At 41.6% G+C, this 19,474-nt stretch overlaps 1 protein-coding gene across 14 annotated transcripts in view; it reads left to right on the plus strand.

Annotated features, from left to right (window-relative positions):
• The window catches only part of ZNF521 (zinc finger protein 521), a 232,772-nt gene that overhangs the window by 86,244 nt on the left and 127,054 nt on the right, over positions 1 to 19,474 (plus strand). For all 14 annotated transcript variants that reach the window (XM_032183429.1, XM_032183431.1, XM_032183430.1 and 11 more), the window contains one exon: positions 7,632 to 10,984. In XM_032183429.1, coding sequence (XP_032039320.1) covers positions 7,632 to 10,984 — 3,353 coding nt within the window. The remainder of the gene's footprint in view (positions 1 to 7,631; positions 10,985 to 19,474) is intronic.

Here is a 19,474-nt window from a genome sequence, read left to right on the forward strand (position 1 = left end):
TAAGCTGCACAAACACTGTTATCAGCACCGCAAATTATAATGATTATTTTCTACCAAAGAAGCGATTAACTGAAACACTACTTTTGGTGCACGACGTTCTTAATGTACAGGTTCTTAGGAGACCGCTATTATGTGCAAGTTTGCTAGAACGTTTCAATGGTTTTTTTTTTTTTTTGCTCTGCCATTATCTTGATTCTCAATGTAATTATTCTCAGGGTGATTTTTTTCTGACCGTAGCTTCAGATGGAGCAAGCCTGGTGGTCTCTGACTCATACTGTACAAACAAACAAAAACAGCTCCTAAAAGCAACGGCAACTTAACAGCGGAAGAAATACGGTTGTAAATGTGTTTGTCACATTTAAGCAGTGGACAAACGAGCTAATTTGAATCGCTTAGTGCTTGTATAGTCACAACGAAACAACCCCTGTAAATTAATTGTGTGACATGTGATCCCCAATTATGTAAAGCAGTATAATAAGCTTTGAGGATGGTGACTGTCATTAGTTATATGTACAGGACTGTGGAAAATTACTTATTCTTTCTCTTTGCCTTGAGAGGTGCAGAATACTGGCTTCCTCAAACAAACCGAGGTTTGCTCTGTTTTCTTCTAGTTGCAAATTGTTTTTTTGCATATTATTTGAAAGGTGGAGCAGAATGTGAACTGCTTACATTTCCTTTCATTCGGCTGTAGAAGATGGAATTCAGCGGGCTCCGTCTGTTCAAATGAACTTTAAGCAACAATCTAGGAAAACATTTATGCTCCTCTCTACACACGTAATAGTAATATGTCTTGTGAAGAAGACATAATGGAACTGGAGACATAGGTTACCTTAGGAGAGCAATATGGGAATGTTAACTACTTATCTAGGCATTAAAGGCGTTTTATAAAAGCAAGCAGTTTTTTTCCTGTGAGGTATTAAAGGGCCTTATTTGTTGTTTCTGGGAGCTGCCTTTCTTCTGGGTATGAAATTTAAAACAGGGAAACTTCCATACCAGCTGTCTCAGATTGGTTAATCGGGAACCCTTGTATGTTTTTCCCCCAGTAATCTAACTGTTAATGCATTTAATTGGTGCTCCCAAAGTAGTTTTGAAATATTGATAGATTTTAAAAACATCTGTAAATTATAAATAATTTTTAAAGTTCACGTTTCTCTTTTGAATGCCCATTACAGAGTATTAGTTTTCAAGCCATTTAATAAGTTATGAGACAAATGAGTGAGTTTAATGTGGGGTCACTGATGTGAAAAAAATGTGATGGTTATATTAAAGTTGCAGTTTTTCCAAAACTGTGTCTATTTCTATTGAAAACAAATGGAGAATGTTATGTAACAACATATATATTATTTAAAGTGACTTTAAAGGTGAGTACTATCTGCTAATTCCATTAAAAACTTCAAAACCATCATTTGTTTTAGGGACATATGTGCTAGGACATCACTAATCTTAATGCTTAAACACTGTCCTTTGATCTTGTTATTTAGATATATTCCACACACAGCATTATATTGTTTTATTTCAGTAATATCTAACCTCTTCATTTACTATTTGTTCACACCTGCATATTCCCTTTAGATTCCTTATCTCATTTTCAAGGTAGCCCTGCAGACAATTAGTGGCAGTAATAATATAAAATGTGTCCAGCACTAAAACCTGAAGCAGCCATTACAAGTAAACTATATGATATATAATAACCACTCCACTCAATTACCTACACAAAAATGCAAGGATTTAAAACTGTGGAGGTCTATCATCCATCCAGTTAACTGACCTACCTACCTCCTACTTAGTCCTTTCCTTACTTGCAGTTTGAATGCTGTCTTGTAGCTACTCATCTGGTAAACTGACAAGGCTGTAAGTTTGTATGTGTTATCCATGCCTTTCCATGTGTGTGGTGTGTATGAGGGCACATGTATGCATACAGTGGTATATGAACAGGTCTTTGGCTGGTGGTGGTACAACAAATAATACCTACACAACAGTTCAGTGAGTACATGTGCATACATATTCATCATCCGTATGCATGCGAAAGTATGTCTCAGACAAATTTACATTCTGCTGCTTGGTATACTTGGTTTGGCATTTTTAGTCTCTCTTCCCCTCCTGCGTACCCATTGTTATAAACTGTGTCCCTTGCTACTCACTGCTTCAGATGGGTCCAGCAGGATGGCGGTGTGACCAGTCTGCCATTGCCATTAACTGGGCAAAACGGCGAGAAGGTGTCAGCAGGACCCGGCGCCCGAGGGTGTCTGTCAGCTGAGCGGCTGTGCTTTCTCCTTGGTCGCGTCCATCAGCTTAAGCTTTTTGCCAGCTCTGCATTTCAGGGGGGAGAAAGGATTTTTCTTGCAGGGACGGCTCAGACCTAGGGTTCTGTTTCCTCTGTTGCACAGATTACATTTGTAACCCGAGGCAAACCGCTCCAGCTTTTCTGTGTCCCAGTTACAGGAGCAGCAAAACAGGGAAAATAGAAAGCTACTTTTTATAGGATACCGAGAATATATATTTTTTGCATATTTGGAAACCTTCTTTATCAGAGGAATGTTCTATGTTATGGAGCACAAAGGTTTACCGATAGTTTCTTTAGGAATGCGGCCATTTGTCTAGTGGCAGCAAAAATGTGTGTAAAACATACAGAAAAACAAGGCATGATAAAGCAAGTGCCCTGAAGCATATTCCAGCCAAAGTGTGCATATGTCGTAAACCTTCCTGGTGACTAAATAAAGTTTTTCTGAAGCAGTACTGTTAATTCAGTCAGCAGCACCAGGGATAAGATCACTATTAAGACTTCACGACTACTGAGGTTGGCACATGAGTGGCTGGCCGCGAACTCCACAGAGGTGCTTTTGTGCTCTGATGCTCCCCCTTCTTCCCTCCCCCTTCCATGGGATAACTCCTTCTGGTATTACTTCACTTTTCTGTTAGTGAGCACTTTCCCCCATAAATATGACTGAACAGGTGTTACTCTGCTACTAACTGAGTTTCCAGCTGTCCTCCTCCAGCACAGACCAGGCAAAATCTGTTGTTTAGTCCTATTAGACAGACTAGAGAACTATCAAGCCTGAGATGGAGGTCTTCCTTGCAGGATATGGTAGTTTTGTTGCCAGAAGATGGTCAGGAAGGCCTGGCTGGCTAACAAAGACAGTCCTTCAGCTGCTGGGTGTAGTTCCAGTTTTGCATCCCCTTTGGCAGCAACACAGAGACTGCTGCAGTGTGGCCAGCCAGCAAAATTAGGAAATAAGGACCTCTTTTATTTACTCAGGCTGCTGAATCATGGGCATTCCTGTCTGCTTGGAGAAAAGTCAGGCAGCTCTACTTTCCACTGGAAGTCTCAGGAGTGCTTGGTACTTTCATCTCAGAGTGTTCACACACTTGTTTTAATGTGCTTTATGGAAATGGTGAAACTCAGCAAGTACAGTCGGTGGAGAAAAACATCTGCACTAACTATTCACACACATTTGCATCTTTAAATAGACTTTTAGGCCTTGTAGCCGATTTCCAGCAAAGATTTTTGGTTGTGAGTGCTAGGGCTTTCTTAGAGTCAGTGAGTGTGAAGTGACTGGTTCCAAAAATTAAAAATTTACATGGACATGTTAAGTGCATCACACTGAAACTCAGAATACTTGCCATAACACAGAAAAGGCATTTGCGGTAAGTAGCACTCAGTGAGTACAGAAGAAAAAAGAATAAGTCAATACAGAAAATATGTTTTAAACCCCCATAAACACTGTGTGACATACCTGGAACTCTCTTCTGCCCCAGATAGACGTGTGCCACTGCTGGGGACTTGCATGCATGCATCTGAATTTCATCCAGAGTGTTTAAAAGCAGCTCGTTATAACATTTAAAATCAGCATTTGTAATGTTGACATAGCTCAGTGGGTAGGTGTCTGCAGATTTATATGCACATGGATGTATGCAGAGTAGCAGCGAGCTGTTTGTATTTCCTATTGGAGTGATTGGCAAAAAGGGATTTGAAGTCTTATCCCAGCCACAGGTCAGACTTCACCCCCAACACAAAGCAGGTCTGTGTGAAATATCCCTGGGCAGGCAGCAGTGGGGTCTGCACCCCGAGCCCAGTGCTCACGTGTGGAGCTCCCTGGGAAGCCCGTAGCTGCTCACTGAATGCCAACAAATGTAGCATGGCCTCGGTACATGGCAGCCTGTGGCAACTGCTGACTGCCATTGAGAAATGGCCAGTTGCACCTTAGTTATCTGGCACTGCATCTTCATGAAGAAGCATGGGGAGACGGTAGGGTGGGCAATGCCACCGTTCAGGTCCTGCTGTAGCAGCGGCAGCTACCCTTAGTTGGGGTTTCCATCTCGATTGCTGTCCCCAGATCCATTTCTAGACAGCCCCTGAGCCCAGGCGTGAGTCCATCCCATGCAGGCTGGAGTCGGCACAGGGAAAACCAGCCTGCAATGAACCATCTCCCTCGGCAGCAGGGGCCTGCAGGCCCCGCTTCAGGAGCCCTTTGTGCGATGGCGCGCTGAGGCCCCCCTTCCGGAGCACGGCCGCCGGCTGGCTGGGCCCCCTCCACGCAGCCGCCCCAGGGGAAGCCACAGAGCCATGCAGGCTGCCCCGGTGTGCTCGGCCTCAGGAAGATCCTGTTGTCCTCCCTGCTGCCATGTGCAGGCTGCCCCGTCACACTCGGCCTCAGGAAGATCCTGTTGTCCTCTCCCCGCTGCCCTGCGCGGGGTTCCCCGAGCCTGACGGGAAGGAAGAGGTTCTCCGGTAGCTCGGAAAGGGCAGATTTGAAAAAAAAAAAAAAAAAAAAAAAAAAAAGACATTAGATCAGACCTTTAAATGGTTTGCTCTTTTCCTTTTTGCACTAAGAAAATTACTGTGCAGAATTATTATGGGCTTGGATTAAAAAAAAAAAAAACAACAGCAGCATGATATGTAGAAACATTTGTGTTTGCTGGTTGGAAAGGAAGAACCAGGCTTGTGCTGGAGTAACCGTATTCCCTCTCCAGTGTTTTGTTGTGTTTTTTTGTTTTTGTTTTTGTTTTTGTTTTACCTCGTGCAAAAGCTAAAGGAGAGAACCCCAAGCAAACAAGGAGAATTGGATGGGGGAAAAGGGGCTCCCCTTGCTTCTCCTGTGGTCACGCTCAGTGCTTGATCCCGACCCCGCCGCCAGCCCGACGTCCCGCTGGGGTTCACAAGCCAGAGGGAATAGTTGTATAATAGGTAAAACCAAGCAGGCAGTGGCCACAAAAAGAAAGTGATTTACTACCATGTCAGTGATAGCACACTATTTATAACACTTAGTATATATTCCTCTAAACATTTATACAATAATATATCATTTCTGCATAGGATATACATTTTAATACTAAATTTGGTTACAAAATATGTTGCTTAGGCAGTTGCAGACTATTTTTCTTTGCTCAGGTTTTTGACATAAATTCCTGCTCATCTGCCAGCAGCATTTGTATGTCAGAAATACATTTGATTTTTAAAGAACAGAGCATCTTTCCACTTAGGAGACCTGGCTGAAAATATTCATTTAAAATAAAATTTAAAAATGTAATAATAGTTAACATCTTTTTCTGTAAGTAGGTTTTCCACTGCTTTGATCATTTCCAATTCTAAGAGTCAAACCCTGCAATTTGAAAGGGCAGTACACAGATTTACATCAAAAGTCTCCTATGAATATTGCAGTCATTAATGTAGCAACTTGAAAACTCAACTGTCTGCTATCACTTAGTATGTATGACAATGAGCAACTTCACTTCAGTACACTGCAAAGCCTTTTAGGGGATGGTAGTACTTTTGCCAGAGGAGAGGATTTTAATTTTATTTTATTTTTTCTTAAAAAAACAAACACTGTTTTCAGTTCAAAGACATGATGCCTAGGCTTGTGTTTGCTTTTTTTTAATTTATTTAAAGGAAAACCAGTAGTGCAGATTCATCAGGTAAGTGCAGATATATACTGGGGCATGGGTATGAGTGGGTGTCCGTGCGTGAGAAAGGTGTGTGTAATTTGTGACCCCCCCCACCTCTTCAGGAGGTAAACAAGAGGATAAAAAACCACCCAGTGTTCAACTTACGCTGAAAAGCATTGTGTCAATGGGCAGGGATCCAGGAATGGTGTTTGGTTGTTTTCTCAGAGTTTGATGGTTGCCATCTGGCATTGATAGGGAGATGGTGTTGTCATCAGTTTCTCGATGCAGGAAAGGAATGAATCCTCATCTGTTTCCTGTGGATAAGCAAGAGGTTGATCATCTAGTAAAATCTTGTTACCTTAAAGAAAGCAGGCTTGGAATTTGTTTACATAATATAGGCCAGCTCCAACATTCATGCCAGTGTAGTAAATTTCTTGAGGGAAGGCTGAGGTTGCAAAGAAACTGTTTTGCAAGAATATCTGAAGAAAGATGTTTTTCAAAAAGGTTTATCCTGTCTTTTTCTGTGCTATTACCATAATCGATTTTAAATTTAAAAAGAAAAAAGCATGAAGCCTTGCCCCTGGAAAGGAATAAAAGGATTATTTGTGGTCTTTCAAGCATTCTTATGAGTGTAATCATTGGAGCAACATAGTTTACACTTAAAACAAAAGGTGTAAAAATTGTAGGGCACACCTGGTGAAAAAAAGTTATGATTTGCCCTGTCTAGAGATGAGGTAATATCATGGATAACTAGTTTAGTTTATTATCTGGCTAGCATTCCTGTTTTGTCTTTTCCTTGTTACTCATAAATCATTCAGCTTTTACCATAATCATTTATCATTTTTCCTGTTTCCAGTTTTTCACAAGTCGCTTTGTCTGTGATCACCTCACAGTACAGGTTCTGCTGGACTAAGGAAGTTCAGCTGGCTGAGACTTTTGCAAAAAGGAAGAAGTGGTGGGCAACCTCTTGAACTTAGAAAAGAAAAAAAATGCTGTTCACTTCTGACCCTTGTGAAACTTTCTCATTTTCCTTGATCCTGGCTGTTAGTTCGTTAGTTTTGAACATTTAATGATCCAGCTACCAGCTTTCAGTAACTGAATTGTATAGTTATTGGAGAAATCTGGTAGCACTTTATTAGAGAAAACACTGCTGTTTATATTGTTGCCCTGTTCCTCCCCTATAATTTTTCATATTATTTAGAATAACACCCAAGTCTCTGTCAGTAATAGCCTTTAAAAGATTTCTGCGTTCAAAATCAACTTCAAGGGGAAAAAAAAACTGTGACAAAGCAGAGGGATTTTTTTTATTAAATATTAGGCGTGTGGGTTGACTGTATTAATTTTAAATCATTCCTGTAATATTTTCTCCCTTCCTTTGACTCTTCAGATGCTCACATAATATGCAAATCATTTTACAATGGATACAAAAGAAACATTAAATATATTAAAATCTGCATTTTAATAAAGGTGTCAGTGTATAATACATATCCTGCAACTGAGAAAGAATGATAAAAAAGCAATAAAAAGGTAATATAGGCACAGAACTATTTAATAACTTCTAATGTTTTACAGTCTGATAAAAATAAATGTGGTCTTGAAGCTGTTGGGTACAGGTGTAAGAAATATCTTACTCTGAGTTTAATGTTTTAGCTATTTAGGAGTAGCAGGTCTGCGTTGCTCATGTGCATTCGGTGTCTCCTTTGAGCTGTAGGGATTAATCTTGTGGGCACGTTTCTTTTTCATTTCAGATGGAGTGGATGTTGAGGATGACCCCACTTGCTCATGGCCAGCATCATCACCTTCGAGCAAGGACCAGACTTCCCCGAGCCATGGAGAAGGTTGTGATTTTGGTGAAGAGGAAGGAGGCCCAGGGTTGCCCTATCCATGCCAGTTCTGTGACAAGTCGTTCAGCCGCCTCAGCTACTTAAAGCACCACGAGCAAAGTCACAGCGACAAGCTCCCTTTTAAATGCACGTATTGCAGTCGTCTCTTCAAACATAAACGGAGCAGGGACCGCCACATAAAGCTTCACACGGGAGACAAGAAGTATCACTGCAGTGAGTGTGACGCAGCATTCTCGAGGAGCGATCATCTTAAAATTCACTTAAAGACTCATACGTCCAACAAGCCATATAAATGTGCCATTTGTAGACGCGGATTCCTGTCATCCAGTTCGCTGCACGGTCACATGCAGGTTCACGAGAGAAACAAGGATGGCTCTCAGTCTGCTTCCCGGATGGAGGACTGGAAAATGAAAGACACTCAGAAATGCAGTCAGTGCGAGGAAGGCTTTGATTTTCCTGAAGATCTTCAGAAGCACATTGCAGAATGCCACCCTGAGTGTTCCCCTAACGAAGACCGGTCTGCTCTTCAGTGCGTTTACTGCCATGAACTCTTTGTAGAGGAAACGTCTCTGGTCAATCACATGGAGCAGGCCCATAATGGTGAGAAGAAGAATTCGTGCAGCATTTGCTCTGAGAACTTTCACACCGTGGAAGAGCTGTACAGCCACATGGATAGTCACCAGCAGCCAGAGTCATGCAACCACAGCAACAGCCCATCGTTGGTGACTGTTGGCTACACCTCGGTCTCCAGCACCACTCCTGATTCCAATCTCTCGGTGGATAGTTCAACGATGGTGGAAGCAGCTCCCCCTATACCGAAAGGCCGCGGAAGGAAGAGGGCAGCTCAGCAAGTGCCAGATATCACTGGTCCTTCGAGTAAACAGCCAAAAGTTACCTACAGCTGCATTTATTGCAACAAACAGTTGTTTTCCAGCCTTGCAGTCCTGCAGATACACCTGAAAACTATGCATTTAGATAAACCCGAACAAGCCCACATCTGTCAGTATTGTTTGGAGGTGTTGCCATCTCTCTACAATCTGAACGAACATCTTAAGCAAGTCCATGAAGCTCCTGACCCAGGACTGATTGTTTCTACCATGCCTGCCATGGTGTACCAGTGCAACTTCTGCTCTGAAGTGTTCAATGACCTCAACACTCTTCAGGAACATATCCGATGTTCTCATGGATTTGCCAACCCTGCTGCTAAGGACAGTAATGCATTCTTTTGTCCCCATTGCTACATGGGATTTCTTACAGATTCTTCTCTGGAAGAGCATATTAGACAAGTCCATTGTGATCTTAGCAGTTCCCGTTTTGGTTCCCCTGTGCTCGGAACCCCAAAAGATCCAGTGGTGGAAGTGTATTCTTGTTCTTACTGTACAAATTCTCCAATATTTAATAGCGTTCTTAAGCTGAACAAGCATATCAAGGAGAACCATAAGAACATTCCTTTGGCACTGAATTACATCCATAATGGAAAAAAATCCAGAGCCATGAGTCCCTTATCTCCTGTAACCATTGAGCAGACCTCTTTAAAGATGATGCAGGCAGTTGGAGGTGCTCCTCCTCGTCCTGCAGGTGAATACATTTGTAATCAGTGTGGTGCTAAGTATACTTCCTTGGACGGTTTTCAGACTCATTTAAAAACACATCTCGACACCGTCCTGCCAAAACTTACCTGCCCTCAGTGCAACAAGGAATTTCCCAATCAAGAGTCCCTGCTGAAGCATGTTACCATTCATTTCATGATCACCTCAACCTACTACATCTGTGAAAGCTGTGACAAGCAGTTTACTTCTGTGGATGACTTGCAGAAACACCTGCTGGACATGCATACATTTGTATTCTTCCGATGCACCTTGTGCCAAGAGGTTTTTGACTCCAAGGTCTCTATCCAGCTACACTTGGCTGTGAAGCACAGCAATGAAAAGAAGGTGTACAGATGTACGTCTTGCAACTGGGATTTCCGCAATGAGACTGACCTGCAGCTTCATGTTAAACACAACCACCTGGAGAACCAAGGCAAAGTGCACAAGTGCATCTTCTGCGGTGAGTCCTTTGGTACAGAGGTGGAGCTGCAGTGTCACATTACTACGCACAGCAAGAAGTACAACTGCAAATTCTGCAGCAAAGCTTTCCACGCTATCATCTTGCTGGAAAAGCACTTGAGGGAAAAGCATTGTGTTTTTGAAACAAAAACTCCAAACTGTGGGACGAATGGGGCAGCTGAGCAGGTTCAGAAAGAGGAAGTGGAGCTCCAGACCTTACTGACAAATAGCCAGGAGTCCCATAACAGCCACGATGGCAGTGAAGAAGATGTGGACACATCTGAGCCTATGTACGGCTGTGACATTTGTGGAGCAGCTTATACCATGGAGACTCTCCTGCAAAACCACCAGCTTCGAGACCACAACATTCGGCCTGGAGAAAGTGCCATAGTGAAGAAAAAGGCTGAACTCATCAAAGGGAATTACAAGTGTAATGTGTGTTCTCGAACATTCTTCTCTGAAAATGGGCTCCGAGAACACATGCAGACACACTTGGGACCAGTGAAACATTACATGTGCCCAATCTGCGGTGAGCGGTTTCCATCTCTTCTGACTCTTACTGAGCATAAAGTCACACACAGTAAGAGCCTGGACACTGGAAACTGCAGGATTTGCAAGATGCCCCTCCAGAGTGAGGAGGAATTTTTAGAGCATTGCCAAATGCACCCTGACTTGAGGAACTCCTTGACGGGGTTCCGCTGCGTGGTGTGCATGCAGACCGTGACCTCCACGCTGGAACTGAAAATCCACGGCACGTTCCACATGCAGAAAACTGGAAATGGTTCTGCCGTGCAGTCCACGGGGCGTGCGCAGCATCTCCAGAAACTGTACAAGTGTGCTTCCTGCCTGAAGGAATTCCGTTCGAAACAGGATTTAGTGAAACTTGACATCAACGGTCTGCCATATGGTCTGTGTGCTAGCTGTGTTAATCTCAGTAAAAGTGGTAGCCCAAGTGTCAACATCCCTTCAAGCAGTAACAGACAAGGCATGGGCCAAAATGAGAACTTGAGTTCCATTGAAAACAAAAGCAAGGCAGGGGGACTGAAGACTCGATGTTCTAGTTGCAATGTTAAATTTGAATCAGAAAGTGAACTCCAAAACCATATTCAGTCAATCCACAGAGAGCTTGTTCCAGACAGCAACAGCACACAGCTGAAAACACCACAAGTATCTCCAATGCCCAGAATCAGCCCCTCCCAAACTGAAGAGGTAACCCTTTTTTCTTTGCTCTTGACACTTTCCATCCTGTTGGAAAAAAAGCCCCCCTTTTCAAGCCGTCCTGTCACTTGTCATGAAATGCTTAGGTTGAACCATGTTCCATTCCTATCTGTAGCCACTAGCTAGTAATTACTTGCATCTTGGTATGCCTTACGTCTTGGATTGAGTTGCGAGGAATAGGACTAATTCCAGTCTCCCTAGGATATTGTCTTCTGTATCACTGAGGAGACCTGTCTTCATGCCAGCACAACTGAGATCTGGGATCTTATCCTAGCTCTGCTAACGCATTGGAATCCCCAACTAGGAGTTGTGCTTACGGCAGGGAGCATTAATGGCAGAGGAGTAGAATACAGTCAGCCAAAATCCTGGCATAAGGGGTGAATTTTTAAAAAATATTTGTGAACAACAAATTGAGGTGGATTTGCTTTTTTAGTTTTGGTTGTGGGTTTTCTTGATCCTTTTTTTTTTTTTTTTTTTTTTTTTTTTGTAAACTGTGTTGTAGACATTCATTTTTCCGTCGTATAGCATATTTGAATTAAGTAGAATCACAACAGTAGCCTAAAGTATATTGGGAAATGAATCTTTGTGATATAATTCCTTGTTTTACTTCTCTTTCCATTCCCGGTGAACAACATTTTGATGTCACTGAAGCACCTAGTATCTGATGATTGAAATCCCATTCATGCGGTGTACTTTAGAAAGTAAAGATTTCAGAAAAATAAAAAAATAAAGGGTCAAAAAAATATTTCAGGAAAAAAAAAAAGGTCAAACTCTCGGAAGATCTCATCTACCTCTTCAAATGTCAGTGACCAAGTAATAATGGCTGTATGGGGAGTAGTGGGGGAAGGCAGGGGAGTCATTTACTGAGGGCAGGTAATCTGTTTTATCTTCAGAAATATTATCAATAGAGTGACCTAGAGTTAATATTTTAGGCATTGTATCTTGCATAATGACCCCTTATAGTTCAGGAAGCCTAAAAACACAGCACAAGCAAATTATAAGAAGTAATAGCTTTTGCTTTAAGGAAGCTTTTAACCTGCAATGGTGCGAGCATGGTGCAACCCATCAGTGTGAATGCATATGGATACCCTGTGGTTAAGGAGCTGCTCTTCCATCACTCTCCTTGCTTCCCTGTTTGTGAGCCCATCTGTTGGGTAAGAAATCTCTTAGCCTGCTATCCAATAGACGTGCAAACCAGAGGGCAAGAGGGAGGCAGAAGAGGAACGAGGGGTAATACCTAAGGGTATGTGGGCCAACAGGTAGCTCTTTGTGGAGCTACTGAGAACATAGCTGGAGGAGGTTGGGAGGAGGCCACTGAGGCAGCACAGAACCTGGAGTGCCGCCAAGAGGGAACTGGAGTTGAGAGAGGAGGGTGAAATACCAGGCAGGATATGTCCACCAGGGAAGGACCCCATGCTTTCATGCCTTCTGCATCTCCAGTGTGCAAGTTGGGCATTGGTGGGACACACTTGGGGAATGGGATGTGTTGTGGATTTTATGGGAGGAACAGGTTGTTAGACTGAGAAGAACAGGTCTAAGGAAAACCTTCTTTTCAAAGAAGAGGAAAAAGGAATGGCTCCCATTAGTTGCAATTCAGGCCATTGAATATCTTGTAGGATTGCTGTTGAGTAGAAATCACAGGATGACCAGCTGTAAGTTTTTGATGGATTCAGAGTCATCCTGTTTTCTATTTCTGTCATCTTTCCCCAAAAGACTGCTTGAAATCGCTCTTCCCAGTCATGTTGGAAGCCAATTCCTGCAGCCTTCAAGCACAGTGAGAATCATTCAAGTTAAGACAGTTACCAAGATAAGAAGATGTTACCAATTTGGCTTTCTCTTACTTGTAAACTTGAGAAAAAGAGATTTAGGTTTTCTCTGTGGTGATATGAGGTCAGTTACCTTCAGTGTCATCTGTGAATCTTCTTTACTTGGATGAGGTATAACCAAGGTTCTGGTATCTTCTGATTGGCCTCATGTTTCTCTTCCTGCTCTTTTTTGTCTTTTATCTTAGAAATGTACTTAAGATGAAAAAAACTTTCAATCCAGAGCAAGATTATTGAGTAACACTTGCATACTTTCAAATCACCATTTGCCCCCTGCCTCCATTCAGAGCTCTTAAACTGATTTTTCAGTGCCTGTGGTTCTAGTCTCCACATAAGTAACCTAGACTTTCATATTCTTTTTCTCAGGGGAAGCATAAAGCTATCAAGTTCCTGATAAAGCATTAGTACTTTTGGAAACCATAAATGCATGTTTGTAAAATCTTGAAAGATAATTTATTTTTCTAACAGATATTACTGGTTTCAAATTTTAGTGATGCAAGCATTATAGCAATGAGAATCAAAATTGAAAGTGGTAATACACAAATGTTTAACACTATAGATTTGATGTCCAGGCTGATGGGAATGAAAACATAAGCATATAACACAAACAGTAAAACAAATTGGGTTTGTAAAAGTTATTATTAGGCAGTGGCTTTGTTACTCCACTGGAAGAACATGTGTTGAATTGAATGGGATGTTGAAAATGGCTACTTAAACATGCTGTTTTGGGGGAATTTTCAGCCTCCCAAAAATCATATTAGGGAGTGAAGGTTTCATTTACATTATTTATAGTTGTGTAGTTTGCATTGTCAGACTTCAAGTAATTTTACTCAAGAAGCAACAAAAATATGGAGGGTGGTTATCAGACAATTAAGAGTACCGAATACCCTGTGTTACTTAATTAAAAGAATACTATGCTAAGAGTGCTAGAAGATATCTTTTTAGGAGAAAAGATGACACTAAAAATGTGACTTCTGCTTTCTTGGTGAAGTATTCTTATGCTTAAACTGGCGCACTTTCCTTCTAAGCCTGTATAAAATAATGTGATAGGATGTGATTGCCTTAACATAGCACAATGTCATCAGCTGAGATATCACCTGAGCTCCTCCTGCTTGCTAAGTGAAACATGTTGACCTGAATCATCTTCACTGCAAGTTGCCTTTCAGCTGGGACAAGAAGTGATGCCCATTGCTCATCATCAGTTACAACAACTCAAGGAACAGGTCAGAACTGATTAAGTCCATGATACTGATTAATCTACAGAACCCATAAACTATCAAACAGACTTAAACAGGCAGATTGTAGATAGATAGCTATTGAAAGAATTCTAAAATTGGCAAATCCCTAATATACTTTGGACTTAATAAAATGCTGAATCCATGCTGTAGGTTTCTTGTAAAGATCCTAAATTACTGGAAGTATGCTGTTAGGCTAGGATAATAATCTTGGTGATACTTAGTGTTTAAAAGTGGAGAACAAGGTTTGATGTAGTAGTGAATTGGAAACTGGAAATCAGTCATTTTTCTTTCACTTGTTTTTTTTGTTGACTTGGGCAAATCCTCTTGAACATTTCTGCTTCATTTTTCTTATTGAGAAAATAAGGTTGGTAGTTCCTGAAAAGTGTGTTGCCATGCTTAATCACAACACATTTTTTGTAAAGCAGTTGGAAGATGAAAATCCATGTTCAAGAAAAAATGTGCATCTATGCCTCTCTTGTTCCTCCTTAATGCGTTGCCATGCACCTAATAAGAAGATTCCTGACTCAGCAGAAAGTGTGCCTTTACTTTTGAAGCTTAACGACTTTTGTACATGCAGAACCACACCAGCATAACTATACAATAATAATTATACTGTTAATTGCTTAGCTGGCAGAGGAGGGGGGAACAAACTCTGGCTTATACCAACAGTTTATTGGTAAAGCCTATCTGGTGCTAGCATGTCCATGTGAGCAACCGAGCTCAGTTTGGGGTCCTGTTGGTACCATCCAGAGTAGATGCTCAGCAAGCATAATTGCTTCTGTAAGTAGCTGAATGTGAAGCTCATGTGAATACTGTATTACCTGTGGCAATGCAGAAAGTCCTTCATTAATAATACAAGAACATGCTGGGTTTTCTGGTCCTGAGAAGAGAAGGGGCAGCACAGATTCACTGCCAATTACTGCAGGAATAAAAATGCTTATGTAGGTGTTGCAAAAGGCTTGCAGAAACTCACTGTAGCAGAGAGTATCAAAAGTGCTGAACAAAGGAGAGAAGAACCAGCAACTGTCAAACCAGCTGAAGAACAGGATGAGTGTGAATCTGGGGCTTCTCTTCTGTCCTGTTGTGGTTGTGCAGAGCTGTGTGCCAGGATGGGCATGTCACAGCAGGGGACACTGGGCACATCACAGCACCGTTCTAGAAGGAGCCATCAAAGTGCAGGCTGACAATGAGCTTATGAAGATGGGGATCACACAATTCAGATGGCTGCAAAGAGCTGGCGTCTCCCTGAATCTCAACTTACGGACCTCAGATGAATCCAGAAATGGTATCGACCTGGGACAAAGACTGGAACTCAGGTAGGTGTACTGTTTTACCATTACTTTTCTTTCTCTTTATTCATGGACCCTGAATCTACCTTTCTTCTCTTACTATGCCTTCCCCCAGCCCAGCCCCACCCCTCAAAAGACTGCCAAACTCTCAAAGACAGAAAACAGGAACTGCCTTTTGAAGTAGCTGGTTTGTTTCAACAGCAGGCACTGGCAGTCAGAGGCAGAAAGAGAGAAAAGACTGTGAGCAACCCAGAAATGTTCCCAGATGCATGCTTTTGGCAGGGCAGGCAGTAGCATTTTAACAACATAAATCACTGTGCTTTTAACTGAAAAAATACACTGAAATCAATAGTCATGCATTTAATTGAAATACAGAAAGAAATTAAAATAATCCTCCTCATCAGCAACCCAAGCTGATCATTCGGACTACAGGATTTTTATGAATAAGCACATAAACTTGTAATGTAAATACAGGAACTAGTGCCTTGGGTTTCCTGTTAGTTAATTCAGGCCCAGAACAAGTGATTTTCATGCTGGATTTTGGATTCAGGGCTGGAAAAAGGTAAAGAAGGTTTGTTGCTGGCACAAAGAATTGGCTTTGAAATAGTTTGTGGAACTAATCTGTGGCAAACATATTTTCTGCTTCTGGAGTTTCAGAATGAATTCACTAAAAATATCAGGTTTGCCTTCTGGCATCATTTTGGCATCATTTTCAGGAAGGTATTATTTAAGTTGTGACCATATATACTTTTAGAAAGGGCCATTCTGTTTTTTTAGCCACAGTAGGCCACTTCATATTACCATATGCTTCAGTTTCTGGTAGCACCTCTGTCATGGAGTAGCTGACAAGATAGGGCATTAAGCATTTCTCTTCTCTTCGTCTTTACTTTCAGTAGTGAGCTATCAGACAGTCCTCTCTGCATTTTACAAGGATGGTGTTATTTATTATCCTGTTGCTGTAAAGCCTAACAAAGTTAAGCAGCAAATTTCCTACCTTCTCACACTCACCAGCCTGTGAAAGGAGCCCCTTACGTTGGCTGGGGGCTGCGGAACACAAGCAAGAGAGAAAATGGTTGTGAGTTTTTTAGTTTCTTGTCTACCGACCATTAAGATTTAATACTGTTTGTCTGTCTTGTTATTTGTCAGATGCTTCAGTTGGGGAATTTGGACCTTCTTCACACCTGTGGAAAACTTTGCATCAGAGAAAGAAAGGGTGACGTGTTCTTTGAACTTTACAAGAGCCTCAAGCCAAGATTTCCGTTCAACGAGGTGGGGGGAGGAGAGAAAAATCTCCTTGAAGAAAGGCAGAAGAACAGGAGAGGACACAAAACTGGATGAAGATACTAAGCAGCTCTAGAGTGGGCAAATGTAGATTCAGCAAAGGTTTATGAGACAAAATGTCCTGAGATGCGTGCTTCAACAGGTCAGCTGGCCAAGTGACCAGGGTAACATGCAACAGTTTCCCTTCCACACAACCACTATGGAAAATCAGAATAGTGATGAATATTTGTATTCTGACCTCAGAATCATGTAGAAACAGCAAGATTTTTCTTCTGTTTTTCTAGCCTTATTATCTTTGGGAACAAGACATGATAAATCATGGTATGTCTTTTTGTTTCTTTGCATACCTCTAGGGAATTCTCTCTTCCCCCTCTAACTTCTGAATTATTCTTGCCCCATTTCAACTGAAACTTTATAGCTGAGCAGAAATATTAAAACCTACAAGGTTTTAAAATTTTGGGAAGAGAAGTGATCCACCAAATCAGAGTCTAGACAGGAAAGAAGCCCTCTAGAGATCCCAACCAGAAAGGTGGCTTTAACTGAAGTTCATACCTGTTTTTTATGCAAAAATCAATCAGTCACAAGAAGTGAAACTGTAAGAAACCATGATTTGCCCTTTGTGGTGCTCAAAGAATAACTTCTTAATTGAGTGTAAATGTTTTGAGAAGTGTTTTTGTTGTTGTTGTTGTTTGTTTGTTTTTTAACCACTGCTTAATAAAGCTGTTTTATGTAATGTGTATATTATTTGTCTCATACAACAAACATAACACCCAAATTTGTCACTCTGTCATCAGGAACATAAAATGGGCTAACCGTTAATTTAAAATGAATGTGTATCCCCAGTACTGCTTGTTCCATAAAGTTGTACAAAATGAACATAAATGAACCACCTGATAGGTGACATCTTGTAGAGTCCTCTTGTTTGACCTCCTATAGCTTCGTGATGACTGGTAATTTATCTTATTATCTTATGCCTGATTGTTCAAAACCTTTGGATACTTTTTTTTTTTTTTTTTTTTTTTTCTCCTACCAATCCCATCTTCCATTTATTCAATTTACTGCATTGTTTTACAAATTTCTGTATAAAATATGACAGCAAAAATGTGTGTCCTGCTGACATTAGCCCTTGCTATGGGGCATATCAGGACAAGAGTTGGTGGACACAAACTGAAACAGGAGGTTCCACCTGAACATCCGAAAACACTTTTTCACTATGAGGATGACTGAGCAAGTTACCCAGAAGAGGTTTTGGAGTCTCCCTCCTTGGATATATTCCAGACTTGTCTGGACATGGTCCTGGGCAAGCAGCTGTAGGTGCCCTTGCTTGATCACGGGGGTTGGACAAGATGACTTCCAGAGGTCCCCTGCAACCTTAACCATTCTCTGATTCTGTGATTTCCACGATCCTTTTGGCCTACCTGCCAGATGCACATTGACGTTAACTTGTTATCCCTTGGTGATTAAACCTTTGTTGCTAGAATAGGCTTCATAAGACAGGAAATGAAAGAGTGGGGCATCTCAGTACAGGCCTGCCAGTAACAATGTGCGAATCTGGGGAAAAAAAGCAGCAGCCTGCAGTTTTTATTGGAGACCTAAATTCCTCAAGATGAAAGCCTTACATGCACTCATTGATCATTCTTAATGCCTGTGAAATGCCTCCAAAGAGTCACTTAAAAATGTAGCCATTTATAGACACAGCCATTTAAAAGTTGCTTGTTGCTTGTGTACTCAAAAACAAGGTGGAAGGTAGGAAAGAAGAAGACTATTTTTCCCCTCTGGTTATGCTTCCAAAATGTTGGTATCCTGTGTGGGAAGGACTTCCTCTGTTTCTTGCCTGTTATCCAGATTCAACATTCTCTGCTAAAAGGCACACCTAGTGGCTTTTCAGAGCTGGAAGGTCACCTCTTCCCATCTACATTTTCCAAGAGGAAATGGGGTGGTTCACTAAAAGAGCTTGATCTGAGATTCCAGCCTTCCAGATATCCTTTTTTAATCTGTGTTTCCACTACAACAGTCCTCTTTTGGTTTCTGTTCTGATGGTTAAGTAAGTTCAGGGCCAAATTCTAGGAACATGGCTGTCTGCACATGTGAATCTTGCAACTATCCCTGGCTGACTTACGGTTGATCCTGTCTTGCTGCTTGGTGCTTCTTTCATAGGACTAGTCAGGGAATGTCTGCAACACCTGATGATTTTCCTGAACTCTCTCTTAACCACAGCTCTTCTGCTTTTTATATTCCCTGCTTCACATCTGGCAGTCCATGTAATGGTGGTTAAAGTCCTACAAACCTAGAAGTATAACCTTCTGCTTCTGAAACAAATTCTGTGATCTTTCTGTGATGGTGAATGATAGATTGAAGGCCATGGAAAAAACAAGTGAACTTATTACAGGACATACCTAAGAGAAACTGGAATTTTAAGCAGCAGTGTGAAAGTATAAGATTATGAAATGGTACAGAGGGAATTTTTGGAGGTTTCCGTAATTCCTGTAGAGGAGAGCAAGAAAAACTGCTAGACACAAATCGCTGTGGGTAGTGATGAAGACTGGCTCAGTGGCATGCTTGTTTTGCTGGTACACCACTTCCTTGGGCAGCTGTGCTGTTCCAGCAGAGGTTTTCCAACAGGGCATGCAGTCAAGCATCATTGCAATGTCAGCAGCTGTGTGCCCGCTCAGATGCTACCAGTATATTTGCTAACATTGATGTGGCCTAACAGTATCCACACAGGGTGGTACTATAATTACAGCAGTACGATTGTGGAATTCTCTTCATGGCATATTTTGTAGTGTAGGCGAGTGTTTGTAAAACCCCAGTCTTGCCAGTGTTATGTGAAGCCTTCATTTGTGCAGTCCC

This window comes from Aythya fuligula, chromosome 2 (assembly GCF_009819795.1).
Source record: "Aythya fuligula isolate bAytFul2 chromosome 2, bAytFul2.pri, whole genome shotgun sequence".
Classification (NCBI taxonomy): Eukaryota; Metazoa; Chordata; class Aves; order Anseriformes; family Anatidae; genus Aythya; species Aythya fuligula.